Here is a 19,146-nt window from a genome sequence, read left to right on the forward strand (position 1 = left end):
TCGGGGGGTGAACGTGGGGGATCGCAGTTCCCCCGGGTGAGGTACGGGGGCGGGGCACATGACGAAGCCCCGCCCCCTGCTTCCGGCCCTCATTCAGCCAGGAGGAGGCAGGAGAAGAGGGAGGGTAAGTTGCTTCCTCCCTGCCTCTCCCCACCCCTGCCTGCCTGGGGCCAGGGAGGGCCTTCGCGGGGCTTCCTTGCAGTCCCGCCAGCCTTGCAGGTCCACCGCCGGGCCCCTCATGGGGCTCGGCAGTGGAGCTGCAAGGCCGGCGGCGGCCAGGACCGTTGGGGTTGGGGTGTGTGGCCTTATGACACACTTCCGGTGATGTCAGGGGGTGTGGCATATGCTAATGAGTTATGCTAATGAGTTCCCCTAGCTCTTTTTCTACAAAACGACCACTGCTTGTACCCACTGACAGGCAAGGAGGGCTATGGGGGAACAGAAGGAGAGATTCAGACTCCTTCCACAGAAGGCAAGCTGGGAGAGGCAAAGTCAGAGGAAGCTACAGTAAATCTCCCACCACATCCCATGTGATAGTAATCCACCTACTTGAGCACTGGTAGGGAGTGCTCAGAAAAATAAGAGATATACTCCACTAGATTCCCCCTCCCCATGGTAAGCACAGCAGGGTGCCTACAGGGGAGGGACTATAGCTTAGTGGCAGAGCATCTGCTTGGCGTCTCCAGTTAAAAAGAACCAGGCAGTACGTGATGTGAAAGCTCTTCTCTGCTTGAGACCCTGGAGAGCTGCTGCCAGTCTGAGTAGACAATACTGGCCTTGATGGACCTATAAGACAGTTTCATGTTTGTTCATGTGAGAGAGAGGCAAAGGGGTTGTTTGCACACAGGCAGGCCAAATAGAGTGGGTGGCGAGGCAAGTAGAACCCGCTAAATGAGACAGAAGGCTAAAAACCTCTGATGAAGAAGGGTCTGGGTTCTCCCTCTGTATGAGAGATCAGGGACGAAGAGGGCAACATTTCTGAGACCTGTCACAACATTGTTTTCTGTTTCACATAAAGGCACCGAAAGTACCAGCCACACCATTTCCCCTTCAAACTGTCCTCTACCGCAGCTGCTATGAGAAAAAGACAGCCAAAGAAAGAGAGACAAGGGGGAAACCAGCAGCACCAATGGAGCAGGGCAGCCTGGGAAGCCGTGCCTTCCTGCAGGGCTGTAAGCATTTGTCTCCCAATAACGGTGGCACACGGATTGCTTGATAGATTGAATTTCTACCCCACCCTCCCAGCTGAGGCCAGCTCCCAGCTGGTCTGGGAGAAAAATGCTGAAAGCAACACAGCATAGCAAGGATGGAAATAAGGTTTGCCTCTCCTGTGTGTGCTCCCCTTTGGAGAACAAACAGGCAACCCCCACTGCCACTGGAGCATTCTGGGAAAGGCAAAACACCCACTCAGGCCCTTCTGTGTCTACTCTACAAAGAAGCAATTTAATTGTCTGTACAACTTGGATGCTTGCTCCTAGCTGTCTGAAATGGGGCACAATGGATTTCGAGGGTGAGGGATACAGTCCCTGAGAATGTCATCCTGTCCGGATGGGATGGAATTGCACATGGAAAAGTATTTCCCACTGAAACCAATGGAAATGACTGCCTGATTGCTTTCATTCTGATATTATAGCAACTGAAGCAAAGGTTTTTTTTTTAAAGAACTGCTGTTGAATTTTTCCTTCCTTCCTTCCTTCCTTCCTTCCTTCCTTCCTTCCTTCCCTCCTTCCTTCCTTCCTTCCTCTCTCTCTCTCGTGCATTCCTATTTTTAAGTTAAATCAGGGGCTTACTGGATTTGGGTTTTTTGAGTCTGATTTAGGTTTAAAAAGAGAGAAAGAAAAGCACATTACAAACCAAATTTCAGGATTATGCGGTGTGCAGACTTTATCAGGTAATGTAACATCTTTTTCTGCCCAAGGCTGTAATTAGCAGTGGATCCGAGTGGAAGATGCTTTCCTGGCATAGTCTGAGTCAGTTTGAAATGTCACTGCAGCATAATGGCCCCTCTGGGTACCAATATTCTGCAAATTGATCCGGTCTGGGAGAGAGAGGGACCTGAAAGCTAGCAACAGCCAGCAGCGCTTTCCTCCCACTACACAACACCAACACACACACAACCATGCCAGATCCCAAGAAGTTCTCCTTCACAGGCTAAGAACATGCTGGATCGGGCCAATTGCCCATCCAGTCCAACACTCTGTGTCACACAGTGGTCAAAACCCAGGTGCCATCAGGAGGCCCACCAGCAGGGCCAGAACTCTGGAAGCCCTCCCACTGTGCCCCCCCAAGCACCAAGAATGCAGAGCATCGCTGCCCAGACATAGAGTTCCATCTATACCTTATGGCTAAGACCCACTGATGGACCTCTGCTCTATATATCTATCCAACCCCCTCTTGAAGCCGTCCATGCTTGTCGCCACCACCACTTCCTGTATAGCCGTCGCCACTTCCTGAGGCATTGATTTCCATGTGTTAATGACTCTTTGGGCGAAGAATTACTTCCTTTTCTCTCTCTTCTAAGCCTCCTCGTCATTAATTTCATTGAGTGCCCACCAGTTCTTGTACTGTGAGAAAGATGAGACCTGAAGAGTCCCCTTTTCTTGTCACAGAACAGCATTGGTAGGCGAAGCAGCACCTGTTGACTCCTGTGCCTCCTCTAACCCTTAAGCCAGTAAACTGCAGCTACCTGTACCATCTTAACTTCCACTGCTGCCATACAGGGGCTTCTCACTGGCCACTGGCTATGGCTTAGTGGCAGAGCATCTGCTTGTCATGCAGAAGGCTCCTGGTTCAATCCCCAGCATCTCCGGCTCAAAGGATCAAGTAGCAGGTGATGTGAAAGACTTCTGCCTTGAGACCCTGGAGAGCTGCGTAGACAGCACTGACCCTGATGGACCAAGGGTCTGATTCAGTAGAAGGCAGTGTCATGTGCTCGTGTGTGCTCTGTGTGTGTGTGTGTGTGTGTCTCCCTTCTCAAAATGTAGCTCCTCTTCCATAAAATCAAGTTAACAGTGTGTGCAGCTGTGTGCAGTTTGAGAGTTTTGCTCAGGATCCCCCTACGATTGCACATGGCACCTCCTATAACTTTGCCCTGCACCACGTCACCCCAGCCCACAGCTTGCTTCTGCAGCTGGGAATGCTCTGAGCCAGGGAAGGACCAGTGCTCTGAACCTGCCCCCTCTTTAGGGGGTCAGAATTTCTAACTATTTTAATGATGTCTCCTGGTTGGGCACATGAAATGGATATAAGAATAGCCAAGGAGGTGTTGTGGGTTGAAGTGAAAGCCCCAAGCCCCATTATTTATAGCTGAGCTGCTTCCCAACACTTTGGGTGTGACAAGATTGAACAGCAGCACCACATATGCTCCAACAGGCTAAAAATATTCCTGGAGAGTCAAGGAGCCGGCAGTTTTCAATCTGTGTAAATGTGGCTGCCCTGTGTTTCCTTCTTCACTTTTCGAAGACCTGCCCTTGTCAAAAAGGAGTGAAATGGAGAATTCCAGCTCCTGGCCTGTTGCTTGGAAAGACACGACCTGGTCTCCACCACTGCAAGCTCTCCTGTGCACCAGCAGCCAGAGGAAGGGTGAGGATGCAGCGGCAGCTGCCCAGGGTTTGGGGAGATGTGTAGGAGAAACGTTTCTCCAGAGACATTTTGCCTCTGTGAGCCGAGGACCCCACTCACAGGGGATGAGAGAGATTTTCTCTCAGTCCAAAGGCTGCCAACTTCCCTGGCAAGACTAGCAGCTGCCTGGTGGTCAGAAATTCAATCAATGAAGCCTCCCCTCCCCCCAAGTGCACACACACCTTTCCCACTGCAGGAAAGTTTCACCTCCCGGATTCCACGAGCATAGGAACTTTACCAGAGGGAATTATGGCCAGCAGACGTTGGCACTGCATGCCTTCTAGATCCTCCTTTCCTCAGAAATCCCCTTTCAGAAGGACCCCACAACAGGGAGGACCTCTCCTGGCTTCCTTTAAGGTGGAGCCTTTGGCCTTCAGCCCTTCCTCTCCCCATTTCCCTGCAAAGCTCTCCCAAGCCACCCCCAGCCCTCCCCTGCCCTTGAACGCTCCGGATCCCCGATCCCACAGTCTAGCGAGGCATCTGGACCAGGGGTGCCACAGCATGAGCCAATGCCTTTCCTGGCACCCGTCCAGTGCTTTCTGGAAATGAGCAGGGGCTTTTCCCGGCGGGGCTTTTCCCAGGAAGGCTTCTGACTGGCCACTGGAGATCTGATTGGCTGTGCAGCTTTTTAGAAATGTTGCTTCAGCAGCAGCTGCCGCCACAGCATGAGAATCTTCCCTGTGTGACTGAAGGGGAGCCGTGGCAGCCATTTTGTGCCTGCCTCCACCTCCTGCTGCAGCCATTTTGTGGCTGCGCCCACCACAGTGTCAGGCTTCCATTGGTGCCCACAGGCTCAAAAATGTTGGGGGGGGCAGACCTGGGCATTCCCCCTTCCCACTCCAAGCAGTCCAGGCTGTAACTCCTTTGGAGCAGCACGTTCTGTCTTGCCAATGGCTGCCCCGTCCCTGCAGGGTTCTCATCCCTAGCTGCTGCCCCCTTTGTCCTCCAGGTTGTCCCCTTGCCCTGTCTTTCCTTCCCAGCTCAGCTGAGGGAGATGTCTGTGCTGTCATTGAGGTAGATCTGGCTTACCTTTGAGTCCCAGGGGATTGTGGTAGTGAACTTCCAGGCGGAGAAACCTGGAGGAACTGGGACCTCCAAATGCAAGTCCTGCTTCTTCCGGATAGTAAAAAGCCTGTAAAGGGAAAGCCAGTGGAACAGTTGGCCAAATCTGTCCTTGTTGGGATATTGCAAATGTCACATTACGGTCATGAAAGAATTAACCTGCTTGCTTATATATGCTAATTCTTAGCTAGTTAGCTTAGAACCAATTAGGTGTTGGGCATGTATTTCCCGCCAGAGAAAAGGAGGTGTTATTCTCAATGAAGAAGAAGAAGAAGAAGAAGAATAGAAGAGACTGGATTTATACCCCATGGCCCTTCACTACCCAAAGGAGTCTCAGAGCGGCTTACAAACTCCTTTCCCTTCCCCTCCCCACAACAGATCAAAGCTATCGGCTACTTCATTTCCCTAGGAAAGAGACATGGAAAAACTGGAAGGGTGGGGGGAGGGTGACAGAAAGGGCTGTTAACAATAAGAGGGGTGACCATTTGTGGTGGACGCACCTGAGCTCCCATGGCCCAAGCGGCCAGCACGTGTCTGCAGTAGTTCAGGCGCTCCGGCTTCATCTTGGAGTCGCAGGGCCCACTGTAATGAGGGAAGGTGTCAAACTGTGTGGCACACTGGAAGACCTCCATGTGGTGGACGAGAGCTTCGTTTCCCTCTGTGATTACTGCTTCATACTGAAAAGGTGAACAAGAGGAGGAAGGCATGGTGGCTACAGGTATTTTTGAGGTCCTTCAGTTGTGCTCTGGCAGTCCTCACACTTCTTCAAGCTGGATTAGCCTCTGAACGAAGATGGGGCAGGTTCTCTCCACCTGCAAGATGTACTTGGCTTCACAGCCTGCACTGGGAAGTTGTACATGTCAGCAAATCGAACCCTTCCCCCGCCTGAACGACTTCTGAAAAGTGGGTGATTTCTTGCTTATGCCATCTGCATTCAACCTACTTAAGGCAAACTTTTCAAGACAGTGGCAAAACAGGAGGGGCTGGGGATCATTGGAAGAGCCTCTGCTTTGCATGCAGAAGGTCCCGGGGTTCAATATCTAGTACCTCCAGTTAAAAGGATCAGTTGGGGGGTGATGTGAAAGACCGCCACCTGAGACCCTGGACAGCCGCTGCCAATCTGAGTAGACAAGACTGACCTGAATAAACCAAAGATCTGGTTCAATCTAAGGCTGTTTCATGTATGTACACGTCCAAAACTGTTCCAGAGACATGTTGCAAGTGTGTTCTTGATGTTACAGGCACTATTCAATCAGTGCTCACCCCAACTAGTCCTGAGAAATGTCAGATGCGGATTCAGACTGTGTACCCCACCCAGCTCTGTGCAATGACCAGCTAAGTAAGGAAGCTCCCCCACAGAAGCAGGCCAGAGGAACTTGGGTCTGCTAGAAGCTCACTGGGCAGGTGTGCTCATGGCTGGGAGATCCTGTGCCCGCTGGCTACAGATGCCTGTCTCAGCTGCCACCCGCTGCACCAGGGATGAGCCTGAGAGCCCGCTGCTCTTCATTAGCAGCGCTAATTACCAGTGATGTGAAAGTGCCAAGGCAAGTTGCCAGCCCTAATGAATGCCAGCGGGAACGGGAGTTGCTCTGAGGGGCCTCTCTTTGCCTGGCGCGCCCTCCCACCCGTCTGCACCTTGCCTTCTAGCCACTTGGGGAGCAGCTGTCCTGGGGGCGGCCCTGATTTTCAAATCTGCTGCATCACCACTTTGCTCTCCCTCACTTCCGACAGGCGAGGCGGCAGGGCTGGACACGCAGCAGCTCTCCACAGCTGATGGCTCAGCGGTTTGTGCTGGAATGGCCCGTCATTCGTTCATTTCTCACATTTCAGTCTCATCCTGCCATGGCTGAGGCCCATTTGTCTTAAGGATTACTGAAAGAATGTTGTGACAAGAGAGAAACTTGCAAAACTGTGAATGGCATGGAGAGAAAAGGTATCGCCCCCCCCCATAACTCAGGGTTACTCAGAGCTGACCGCAGGAGGTCTAAGACCAACAAAGGACAGACTTCTCTATTCCACACATGATAAGTGATTGAGAATGTTTTTGTAAAATGGTAGAACAAATCCATGGCGGATGAGAAGTACATGCACAGAAATGTTATTTGGTTCATTTTTGGTTCATTTTGCTTTTTTTTAAAAAAATCTTTATCTCGATTACTCTTGGTCCAGTTCTTAATTATAGTGGATTTTCATTACATCGATTTCAGTGGGAAACACATTTCTGGCAGTAAGGGTTCCCACTCTCCCATCAAACTGGGACAAAATTATCTGGGCCTGCACCCTCTGCATGCTCCCGGACAAATTTCAGGCAGATAAAGAAAAAGCCCCCGTTTTACAGACCTTTAACATTCTCACGAGCAGAGTGGGCACAGGTAGTCGTGAACTGGCACACACACAAATGTTCCCCTCCTTTGCCTGGAGAGTCTATTTGAATGCCAAAATGGAAACAGGGGTGAGGGGAGGTAGACCCAGCCCCCACCCCTTGCCACCCACCAGCACACACCATTGATTCCAGTGTTTGTCTCCCAGCCTAGCTGCCCTAGCTGGACTTTGTAAAGCTTCAGCCACTGTTGTGAGGCACAGGCCGTAGCAAGGGGGTTAACTCCCCTCATTCCCATTGCATTGCTTAAAAATAGCACCTGCCCACCTTCCTTTCTTTACATATGAAGGAGAGGTTGCCTGTCCTTTCCACCCAACAGACACAGGGGAGGGAGCACAGCTCTCTCTGTGTGTGGGGGGGGGCAACTGAGGAAAGGGGGGGCTGTGTGCAACGTGAGAGGGCACAACCACTTTCCCATTGTTACTGACCTCTCATGGGAAGAGATGTAAGACCTTTTCTCATCAGAGATCTCTTGAATCTCATCTGAATCAGCCCTGGCCCTGTCTTTCAGTGTGTCTGGGAGGAGGATTTGCTTCTACCCCCCCCCCACCAAATCATTAATGGTGTGGAGAGAGGATGCCCCCCATCTTCTCTGCAGCAGCCTGCCTGGCTTCCAGGGGTTGCAAGCGCGTTTGTTGCTGCCTTCTCCCTGCATACACCTGGCTCCTTCTATGCTCTCCTCCACCGGCCCAGTCTGCAGCACCTGCTTTCACACAGCCCAACCAAGCAGGCCAGTGTGGTGCCAACAGAGGAGATAATGGAACTGCAGCCAAACAGAACTCATTTCTCTTTACCTGTTATAGAACCAAGGAAACCCTCTGCAATGATGAAAGGGCAGTGGAAACATTGTGCATAGATGCAGCTAGGGCAACAGTCCTCTTTGGTTGATATATCAACTAGGGCCCCGGTCACGTGGGCAGGAAAATGTGGGGGGGAGCGTGGCTGTTTGCCCCGGAGCAAAATAATGTACGGTTGCGCGATCAGACGTCCCGTCGAGGTCCCGTCAAGGTCCCGTGTTTAGGGGGGAGGTGCCAATCACACGACCATCCTGCAGCGCGGCAAAGAAGCGGCGCGGTGCGATCACACCAGCAATCACTAGGCACCGCTTCCGTGGCAAATGGGATGGATTTTTTTTAAAAAACTGAAGTTTGTGCATACGCATGACTGAGCGATCGTATCTGCACATCCGAAGGCGGGTGGTGGGCTTACCGGAGAGGGTGACAGACGCTTCCGGACCCCAACAGAGCTCCGAGGCATAGCCAATGGAGGGGGAGGTGGGCCCCCTCGTCACAGCCACTCCAACCGCCTGCGTGACAGTGGCCATAGCGACCCTCCAGAGGCGGCAAGCCTGGCTGCAGTGGGAGGGGGCCTTTTTGTGCGCATGCACCGTTGGGCACTTGTGCGCATCCTGTGGAGACTTGAAAAAAAAACCTGTTCGCGACGGGACATGGGCGGGCGCCAGATGCCATGGGATTCCACCGGAAACGCGATCAGGCGCCCGCCCTTGTCCCGCGGTTTCCGGAAACTAGTACCTCAGAGGTACTAGTTTTTTACCCCACAACTTTGGTGGGAAGCCTCGGGTTCGGCACGGGAGCTCTACGCTTCCCAGATGTGGTGCTGTGATCGTGCCTGGAAAATCTGCCTATCTTCCGTCTCTGTAGCGTGGCTAATGCTCCATGTGACCGCAGCCTATGTCTTCCAGCTGGACCATGCCCTTGTCAGTTAGCTTACCTGGGACTCAGTCTCTCCCCCTCCTGCTTCTCTTCCATCACCTTGTGCACAGCAGACAGAGAGGTACCAGAAGAATAGTAATTTCTGGAGACTACTGACAGCTGTATTAAATGACTGGATTACTATATGAACACAAGGGGATTTGATTTAGATTTTGTTTAGCTATTTTTCAGTGCACATGTAGGCCTACAAGCAGCTATTACCAGTTTGAGAGCCAGTTTGGTGTCGCGGTTAAGAGCGCGGACTCTAATCTGGGAGAACCGGGTTTGATTCCCCACTCCTCCACTTGCACCTGGCTGGATGACCTTGGGCAAGCCTTAGTTCTGATAAGAGCTGTCCTTGAAAAAAGAGCCATTTCTGTCAAGAGCTCTCTCAGCCCCACCTGCCTCACAGGGTGTCTGTTGTGGGGAGGGGAAGGGAAAGGAGTTTGCAAGCCACTCTGAGACTCCCTTGGGTAGTGAAGGGCGGGGTATAAATCCAATCTCTTCTTCTTCTATTAGCCATGTGCGTTAAATGGAATCTCCGTGGGGGAAGGCTGTTGGCTATGTGCCCTGTTGATGGGCTTCCCAGGACATTCATCGTTGCTTCCTTTGGAATTCAGATGTTAAGGCTAGATCAGCGAAGGCTGGTCCATTAGAGCACATGGGTCAGTGGGTGCCCCCTCTTGCCTACCTCCTTACTGTCCTCACCAGACAGGCCAGGGAGCGGCAGGTAGTGAGCGATGCAGTCGATCTCTCCCGTCTCCGTTTAACTCAGCACTGCAGGGCAGGCAAGTATCTCCCCATAGAGGCAGTGGGCTTTCCCCCACATGTGCACACACACCACGGTAGCTGCCCTTATGGCGTCCTTTGAGTCCCTGTTAGGATTGCCAACCTTTAGGTGAGGGCTGGAGATCCCCCAGAATTACAACTGATCTCCAGACTACATAAATCACTTATTTATTCATTACTTATTTATTTAAAATATTTATTCCACTTCTTCCGGAGAAAATGGCTGCTTGGCTATTATACCCTATCAAGGTTTCTTTCCTACACTGGGTGGTCCTCCTGTTCTTGCAAACACATTAGGTTGGCACCTACACAGTTCAATGCTGAAGGACTGCACTACGGTGCTTAAACATTTTTATTATCATTTGCAAGGAGAAGGGGATGGGAACAAAACCAGAATCCCTTTGCAGTGGCACAGGAGGGGAGCAGTGGCACATTTATCCTCTGGTTAACATCTGAACTGAACAGAGTTGCTGTCAGTTCTAGCCCATGCTGGTGTGAGCTACCAGCCTTGTCCCCAGCTCGCCGTCCACCCAGTGGTTCGAAAGCTTCGGTGAGTAGATAAAATGGGTACCACTCCTTAGAGAGGGTGGGCACACTAAACCCTCGTAGGGGAGGTGTTAGCTGGCGAATGGAATGTCCAGCTCGGAAGCTCGGAAGCCTGGAAAAAAGACCTCTTCACTATTAAGAAGCCTGTGATGGGCCAATCTGGCCAGGAGGTGGCAGTGCGGCGCTACGACTCAAAAGCAGCCCAGGAAGAACCAACGTCATCAAGCCAAGCCAAAGTGAATGCCGTCCGGAACACGTCTGAAGCCTACAGCTGAACAGAATCCCCGTTGGCTGCAAATGTGTGCGATTTAAAGAATTATATGTTGTCCTCCCTTACCCCTATAAACAATTGTTAGTCCCTTGTGTGAAACCTGTGTAACCGTAAATCGCTCAGAGCCAGCAGCTCTGCCGGATTGAGCGATCAATAAATCGAAAGGTATTATTATTATTATTTGCTCCACCACCCATTAGCTCTGCTCCACTGCCACAGACTGCCCCGCCCTCCGCCCTACGCCTGTGTCAGAGGGCACAGATTGCCACTGGACTAGATGGAGCTTTGGTCTTACCCAGCAAGGCCTGAGTGGTGTTATTGCAAGATGGAGAGTGGAAGAAAGGCTTTTCTGGAACTAAAGAGAGCTTTTTGCGAAAGTCTGCCTGTTTCCATTGCATTACAGATGCAGAGAGAAATCGTTCTTACACTCTGGTTCTCAGGGATCTTGTACATCTCTGTGTTTTGCTTGATAAACTGCTATCTCTTCCCTCTCAAAAGATCAGGATTTCCAAGGAGATTTTTATGCTTTTACTAATTTCAAAGAAGCTGAAAAGCAACTGTTGGACAGTATATGCTCTGCACTAAAATAAAATAAAAATTATGTGCCGAGAAAAACTGGATTCTTCTATCTGTAGCAATTAAGTCAAGGTGCCCATATTTCCTTGATCAGTGGCCTGACCACTGGAAATTCCTCTCAGCTCCCCTTGACCCTCAGAGGTTTTGCTGGGCATCGATCACTTTAACGCCAATCCATGCAGCCAAGAGGACTGGAATCTTGCTAATTACAATGAAAACTGAGATCAGAGTGAAGAACTCTCTAGTTCCACAGAGCTTGCCTGACACAGCACAGTACTCGCAACTGTGATCCTGCACCCAGTGCTCCCAGGTGTTTTGTGGGGATCACAGGAATTGCTTCAGCTCCCAAAGGATAGGTGCAATATCTGAGAAAGGCGCTAATGATGCTGGGAGGGATGGGGGCAGCAATCAGCTGGGAGGCCAGGTCCACCAACACTCCCTTGTTATATGAGGTAGAGAGGATCATTGCACAGAACAGAGTAAAGCAAACAGATGAAACCTACCATCACTAGAGAATCCGACCAGGGGAGATTTTCCTCGAAACCCAGCCAGACCTATCTGCTGAATTAATAACCCAATAAAATTGATTGGATGGCAACTGACTGACTTCTATAGCACCTGATGCAATTAGAGGATGTACTGATAAAGCAGACTCAAGGTCCCTGGCCTCACCCACGTGTTTAGCATCTCAATAAGACACAAAAGGGATGGGAAAGGGGCGGAAAGGAGGGCAAGCACATGAGACCACTTAGAAAATGCCAGCATAGAAAGGGGAGGCACTGAACACCAACAGAAGGAGCCAGGGGAGGGGGTCTAATGGGTGAGAGGAGCAACAGGAGAAGAGGGCAAAGCAGAATATGGAAGGTATAATTTTGCATTTAAGGAGGACCAGAGAGAAGACTGAGGTGAGGTAGAGACAGAGAGGGCTCGTGCAAACAGATGAACTGGAACAAGAGACTGATGACATTTGAAAGAAGAGTCACTGGAGCCAAATGTCGGGAGGAGAAAAGAGGGGAAATGCAGTCATAACAATGAGCAGGATAGATTAGGCAGGCTGATGGAAGTCCAGGCAAGGAAGGAGGCTGGGTGGCCAAGCAGAAGCGCCTTCCCATGTGAAATAACGAGAGCGGGACTTACATCATGAGAGAGAAAGGATAAACATCAAGAAGGATGAAGCAGGACTTCCGGTTGATGGCGGCACAAACACGGACTCACCTCCCAGACACTCCGGGGGTGTTTCCGTGCTCCGGCGAATGGAGGGGGCAAGCTGGCTCGTAGACCCCCCCAGGAGCCCGGGGGAGGGCGCCTGACCAAGGAGCTTGGAGGGGGTAGCCGCTTCCATGGTGGAATGCCATGGAACTGAGGCTCCCTCTTGCTCCAGTGGTCCGTTCTGCTGAGAGACTGAATGGTAAAAGTGAAGCCGGCCGGGACAAGCTTGGGAGACCGAGCGCAAAAAACGGTGAAGGAAAAGGGGTCACAAGACCAGCTATGAACGTGAGTCAACCCAGAATTGAATTTTAAACAGAAAGACGCTCCCCTTCCAATGCGGAGAGAGTAAAGCGGGCGGGGGAGGGACGCCTCCCATGCGCACGAACGGAGAAGCGAAAAGGGAGGGGAGCGGGAAAAAGTGAAAACGCGATTGCCCAAAAGTACTCACCCATCGAGCAATACAGATAAGCGCATATTCAGAGACTTTTTAACTTTTGCGAAAAGTAAACAAGCGGAGAAAATATGGCGGTGAAGAGGGACAAGGACAAAGAGAGACTGTTAAAGGCGAAAGCAGAGTCCCCGAGACCGGAAACGACCAGTGAGATTACAAAGGCTATGACTGAAGTCATGCGTCCTCTGCTGGAACAGCTCAATGTTTTTAAAGAACAGATGATGGCAGTGACGGCAAACATCACAGCGCAGCAAAAAGAGCTTTCAACTGTTACAAGAAACATCACTGCCCAGCAAACGCAAATAATGGACTTGATCCAAGTAATGAAGCAGGATGCAGAAAAAGTAAAGGAAATGGCAGTAACAATGCAGAAAGTGAGGAAGAAAGTGAAAAATTTGGAGAAGAAAACTGATTCTTTGGAAAATCAGATGCTACAAGTTCAAATGGATAAAGCCAATATGGTCCTTCGCTTCCAGGGAGTGCCAGAAAATAAAGGGGAGAATCTTAAAGAATTTATGAGGGATTTACTTGCCCCAGTGACAGAGATAAAAGCGGATTTATTGCTCAACGATATGGATGTGGCCTATAGGTCATATTCAGGATATATAAAGAAGAATAATCTGCCTGGGGAAATAGTGGTAAGATTCTCGAAGAGGCACGTCAGGGATGCTATCCTGAAAGCAGTTTCTGGGACCCCACTGAAGGTGGGGGAGAATGAAGTCAGAACGCTAAAGGATATTCCATTTGAAGTGAGACAACACAGGAAGAAATATAAAGAACTTGTGTGGATATAAATGGCTGTTTCCAGAAGGAGTAACATTCAAGATCAAGGAGAAGAAAGTCAAGATAGACTCTGTTCTTAAGGCTAAAGAGTTTCTAAACGAGCAGCTGGGAAGGTCAGAGGACGGGGAAAAAGAAGAGGACGATAGGTCCAGTGGTGAGCTAGAAACTGGTTCATCTGGTGAGGACTCTTTGTCGGAGAAAGGGGCAGCAGCCCCGAAAAGTCCCTACAAGTTATGGAAGAGAAAGAAAAAGAAGTAAAAGCTGAAGGACTCTGAACTGTGCCTTTGAGAACTTTGGTTCTAGGGGGAGGATGGGAGGGTACGGTATTGGGCAAGAAAATTTGAAAGGGGAGGGTAAAAGGGGTAAAAGATTGACACAGTTCACTAGCAGTATAGCGATGAAAGACTCTGGATTTTGAAGAAAAAGTCATCTGGAAGATCTCCTATCTTGGGTTTTTAGTCAGTAGTGGGTTCTTTGCTTTCTCCCATATATGTAGTCCCCTCCCCCCTTTTTTCTGTTAGTTATTTGCAGTGCAAAAAAAAACAATAAAAAACTCCCCTCCGGGGGAATTAAAAAGAAGAAGAAGAAGAAGAAGAAGAAGAAGAAGAAGAAGAAGAAGAAGAAGAAGAAGAAGAAGAAGAAGAAGAAAAAAGCAACAAGGTGATAATGAGGGCTTGAAGTGACCAAGAACTGAGGAGACAATGCCGGGGGACTTGTGAGCGGCCAGCCAGCCCCACCTCCCTCTGCCACTTACCATGATAATATGATGTTTTGAAAAACCTTCAGGAAGCTCAGTAATGTAGCACCAATAGGTGGTCTCCTGGTCGGGTATGACCACATCAGGGGCTCTTATCTCCATGGTCTTCTGGTCTGCAGGTAGTCTGGGAATGCTGATCTCTGGCTTCAGCAGCTGCACCCTTTGCAACCCTTTCCGGAGTACTGCCGAAACATTGATTGCTTGGAGGGATGAGACTGGTTTCTCCAGAATGCCGTAGATCAGGTGCACGGTGCCATCCTAGGAAAAAAAGGGCAGAACGTGCATTTGCCACTCCGCCATGCTGAAAAATCCCACTTCAAGAAGGGTGGCAGGTCCCTGAGGAATCCTGTGGCTCGAGTGGTGTGTCTGGGCCCCTGGCACCGCTGACTAGAGGTGGAGTTGCTGGCATATCAGGCCTGCTATCCATAAGAATGTAAGAACGGCCCTGCTGGATCAGACCAGTGAGGGTCCATCTCGTCCAACATCCTGTCTCACACAGTCGCCAATCAGTTCCTCTGGAGGTTCACCAGCAAAGCAGAGAGGCCAAGGCCTTCCCCTGATGTTGCCTCCTGGCTCTGGGATTCAGAGGATTAGTGTCTCTGAATGTGGAGGTTACCCTCGGCCACCAATGGCTAGTAGCTGTTGACAGACTTATCCTCCATAAATTTCTCTAATCCCTTAAAAAAATGTTCATTCCTGGGGCCATCATTACATCCTCTGGCAGAGACTTCCTTCCCAAATCTAGTGTCCATCACAAGTTCTACTGCCCTCTGGTATTTTGGGAGAGGGAGAAAACAGTTCTCTCTGTCCCATATCTTTACCGTGTGTGTAATTTTATAAACCTCTATCCTGTCCCCCCTTAGTCATATCTTTTCTAAACTTAAAAGTCCCAGACTCTTCAGCCTTTCCTCATAGGAAAGGTGCTCCAACCCTGTGATCATCTTGGTTAACCTCTTTTATATATTCCATATCCACAATGCCATGGTCCTGGAGAAACAGGTGACACCAGATGGCCCATTCAGTAGCCAATATAAAGCTCCCAGGTCAGCTGCCTTTCCTCATTCATTGCTAAAGGAGACCCTCACACTCTGGTTCTGCATGGCCATGCTATCTAACGTCTTAGTGCCTGCTTTGATGCTAGATGGACTTCTGCCAGCTGACCCTGGGGCTAAGCAGAGAATTCTCCTTCCTCTATAGAGTGCTTAGCATAATGGCTGTTCAATCCCTGATTCCCCTCGCCTCACCCTAACTTCAAATTTTGATGCAAGTAAGTTAGTTTAAGTTTGGACATAGAATCATAGATTTGGAAGGGATCTTCAGAATCAACTAGTCCAACCTCCTGCACAAAGCAGGAGATTCACAAATACCTATCCCTGCTCCATGTCCAGAAGATGGCAAAAAAGACCCCCCCAAACTGGCCTGGAGAAAAATGGCTTCCTGTCCCCAAAGTGGCGATCAGCATTTCCCTGGGCGTGTAAGAAAGGGCCGCAAGAACTAGGCACTGAGGCAACCCTCCCTGCCCTCCCTCTCATGATCTGCCTAAGTTCACACAATCAGCATTCCCATCAAATGGCCGTTTAGCCTCTGTTTGAAAACCTCCAAAGAAGGAGCGCCTGCCACCTCCCGAGGAAGCCTGTTCCACCGAGGAACGCTCTGTCAGGAAGTTCCTCCCAATGTTTGGCAAAATCCTTTTGATTTAATTTCAACCCGTTGGTTCTGGCCTGCCCTTCTGGGGCAACAGAAAACAACTCTGCACCATCCTCGACATGACAGCCCTTCAAGTTCTTGAAGATGGTTATCCTATTGCCTCTCATTGTCAAGCTCAGGCTTAACTTTCGATTTCTATAAGTTCTGTTTCTCTTCACCTTTGCTTGTCACCCTAAGGGGTGTGTGCTGTTGTTGGAGTGCATGGGAGCAGAGGCCGTAACTTTCCTGAAGATGTGCCCCGAGGGTTGGTTCCCATGGGACTGACCTTGGAGGATCTCTCTGCCAGCCTAGTTATATAGGGCACCATATATGGCAACTGTGTTGCCATAGTAACGCCAGGGGTAGGTGTGACGTGGATGAATGTAGAATTTTATGCCTTTACCTATATATTGTAATTTCCCGTGAATTTCTTTAGTCCTAACAAGAGCTCTTGAACCCACTGCAAGCATATCTCCAATAAACATTCCACTGCCAATAGTGTGTGGAGAGTGACTTAGCAGGGGACCTGACACCCATATCACCTATTGTATCATATGCTCCTGCATTTTCATATCTGACACACCAATGGGATTGCTGTTTGAAACACATACTCATTTTTGTATATAACCACAAGAAGTGGTACAAAATAAAAATGCACGCTCAAAATGCATGAAACACACTTTACAGCATATGAAAGTTTATGTTTAGCCCCACCAAAAATTAAAGCAATTGTGGAGAGAGGGGGCAAATCAAGAATTCCTAAATCTCTTAAGGACACTTTCCTGGGATTGAGCCCCACTGAACAGAATAAGACTTCCTTCTGAATAGATCTGCCTAAGTATGCTCCCTAAAACACTTAAATATGAGATACTAAAATCCCATGTTCAAAATTTAAATATGAAATTCACCATGCAAACTAGAGATCAGGTCACCTGGAGAAAATGGCTGTTTGGAAGGTGAACTCTATACCCTGTTGAAATCCCTTCCCTCCCCAATCCTGGCCCTCTTCAGGACCCATTCCCCAAACCCCCGGGTATTTCCCAACCTGGAGCTGGCAGCCCTAATGAGCAGGGCCACGGCCCTCAAATGGCCATGGCCCCGCCCCCAGCGTGCGACGTCACTTCCAGGTGACGCACACGCGGGGGTGGGTTTTCCCCCGGGCCCGATTTTCATCGCATCGAAAATCGGGCCGTCAAAGCGGGGGATTCCCCGCCCCCCGACACCATTTGGCAACCCTATTCTCTTCTCTAAATATAAGCCACAATTCATGGGGCATAATTCCTAGCTCTGGGCTAGTGATGCTCAACCAAATGCGGTCCTAATGGGACGGAGAAACTCAACCATGTGACACAACACACAGCGTCTACAAGTGTGCCAGCACCAATGCCTGCCCTTACTGGTGATCTTGTGGGCTATACGTATTGGCTGAGGGCCCAGTTTCAGTTAGATGCTGAGCATGTGCAGAGCTGCTAGGACTGCCATCCCGTTGGTGGGGCCGGGAGGTGTCCTGGAATTACAATTCACCTCCAGACTACAGAGATCAGTCCCCCTGGAGGAAGTGGCAGCTTTGGACGGTCACCTCGGTGGCCTCACACCCCTGCTAAGCTCCCTCCCCAAACTCTGCCCCCCCCCGGCTCCACCCCCAAATGTCCTGGAATTGTCCAAGCCCGCGTTAGCAACCCTAAGTTGCACAGGTGAGCTCTTCTGTCCTGCCAACCCCACATTTAAATCTGGTACAAGGTGCCGCAGGTGGGCACAGAGAGGCACTACCTCGATGAGATAGTCCCGGGGGTCACAGGTTGCAAAGGGCCTCTTAAACAGCAGGCAGAGTCCTTCAGAGGTTTTCAGTGCTCTGAGGAGCTTATAGTTCTGCTCGGAGTCCATGTGCAGCTCCCCCTTTTGGTCACTCCAGGCATCCTGCAGGCGAGAAAAATCTCCGTGTTACCTTGGAGGGAGAAGAGACCTTTGCTATTATAGGCCCTGCAAAAAGTAAACTGGATACCTAAAAGGTTGAGGTCACAAGCATATATGTAAGAAAGATCAAACAAAATATATCTTTAATTTTACAGTGCACTTAAATAGTTAATTAAAAACAGAATAGGCCTTTAGGCCATACAGGTAACACACTGTGCAGTACACATTACAGTAAGTCTACTCTTAGTAGCACACCTTGCTGTACTCATAACATACAATGTAGTATACTCTTATTAGTACTGATTGGAACTAATAAACAAATTAAATTGGACCAGCCACATTTCAGCCGCAAAAGCCTTCTTCAGTGGTCCCAATTTAATACCACGCATGCACTACATAGCTGCGGTGATCAAGTGGTTAAGACGCTGAACTGCAGGCTGTGGAAGGTCAGTAGTTCAGCAGTTCAAGACCCTGGTGCCACATGGTGGAGTGAGCTCCCATCTCTAGCTCCCGCTCCTGCCAACCTAGCAGTTTGAAAGCAAGAAATTGCAAGTAGATAAATAGGTACCACTTTTGTGGGAAGGTAACAGCGTTCCGTGCGCCTTGGTGTTTAGTCATGCCAGGCACATGACCACGGAAACGTCTTCGGACAGCGCTGGCTCTTCGGCTTTGAAACGGAGATGAGCACCGCAACCCTAGAGTCGGATTCGACTGGCTTTTGAGAAAGGGAACCTTTACCTTTACCTTTATGCACTATATGAAGGAATCTGTATCACAGTTAGGCATGTATGGTACTGTGGGAGTATTACATCTGGCTCTTGATCTTTATAGCCACACCAAAGACAGTGAGAGATGGTATAATCATACTGAATACAACAGTTCCGTCACTCACAGTGTGCATATGTGCGCCGGGAGATTTTAATTAACTATTTGGAGTTTTTAATTAGCTATTTAATTGCACTGTAATATTAAAGATATATTTCGTTTATTTATACACGTGTGCGCGCTTGTGACCTCAGCCTGTTAGGTGTCCAGTTCCATTTTTGGGTTGGGCTCTTGCCCCTTCTTCTGTTTTGCCTGCAAAAAGTGAGTTCAGGCTCACGGGGAACTGATTCTCAGGTGCTCCACACTGACCAAGATGCTGCCACCTTGTCGTGCAGATTGTTAGCGATTAAGAAAGAGGAGAGGGGAAACGACAGAGAAGGAAACCTAGACGAGGGCAAGATCTGTAAAAAGAAGAGTGAGCAACATTTCTTTACCAGATAATCTTCTCATTGTGCTCTCACAGAGTTTGGTATCTAGCACAGAACTGTGTAGGCATCATGCTGCCTTGATGTTATCTGGAGTACATGGAACCCCATGTGGTAGGGTTGCCAACTGTGACTTACC

General features: G+C 49.7%; 1 protein-coding gene across 1 annotated transcript in view; it reads right to left on the reverse strand.

Annotated features, from left to right (window-relative positions):
• Positions 1–19,146, reverse strand: part of DBH (dopamine beta-hydroxylase (dopamine beta-monooxygenase)) — a 48,697-nt gene that overhangs the window by 16,533 nt on the left and 13,018 nt on the right. The window contains exons 2-5 of the mRNA XM_015406736.1: positions 17,614–17,760; positions 14,155–14,415; positions 5,184–5,360; positions 4,651–4,753 (exon numbers count right to left, since the gene is read on the reverse strand). Of these exons, the coding sequence (XP_015262222.1) occupies positions 4,651–4,753; positions 5,184–5,360; positions 14,155–14,415; positions 17,614–17,760 (688 nt within the window). The remainder of the gene's footprint in view (positions 1–4,650; positions 4,754–5,183; positions 5,361–14,154; positions 14,416–17,613; positions 17,761–19,146) is intronic.

The sequence above is a fragment of the Gekko japonicus genome, unplaced genomic scaffold (genome assembly GCF_001447785.1).
Source record: "Gekko japonicus isolate JY-2015 unplaced genomic scaffold, Gekko_japonicus_V1.1 scaffold427, whole genome shotgun sequence".
Taxonomy (NCBI): domain Eukaryota; kingdom Metazoa; phylum Chordata; class Lepidosauria; order Squamata; family Gekkonidae; genus Gekko; species Gekko japonicus.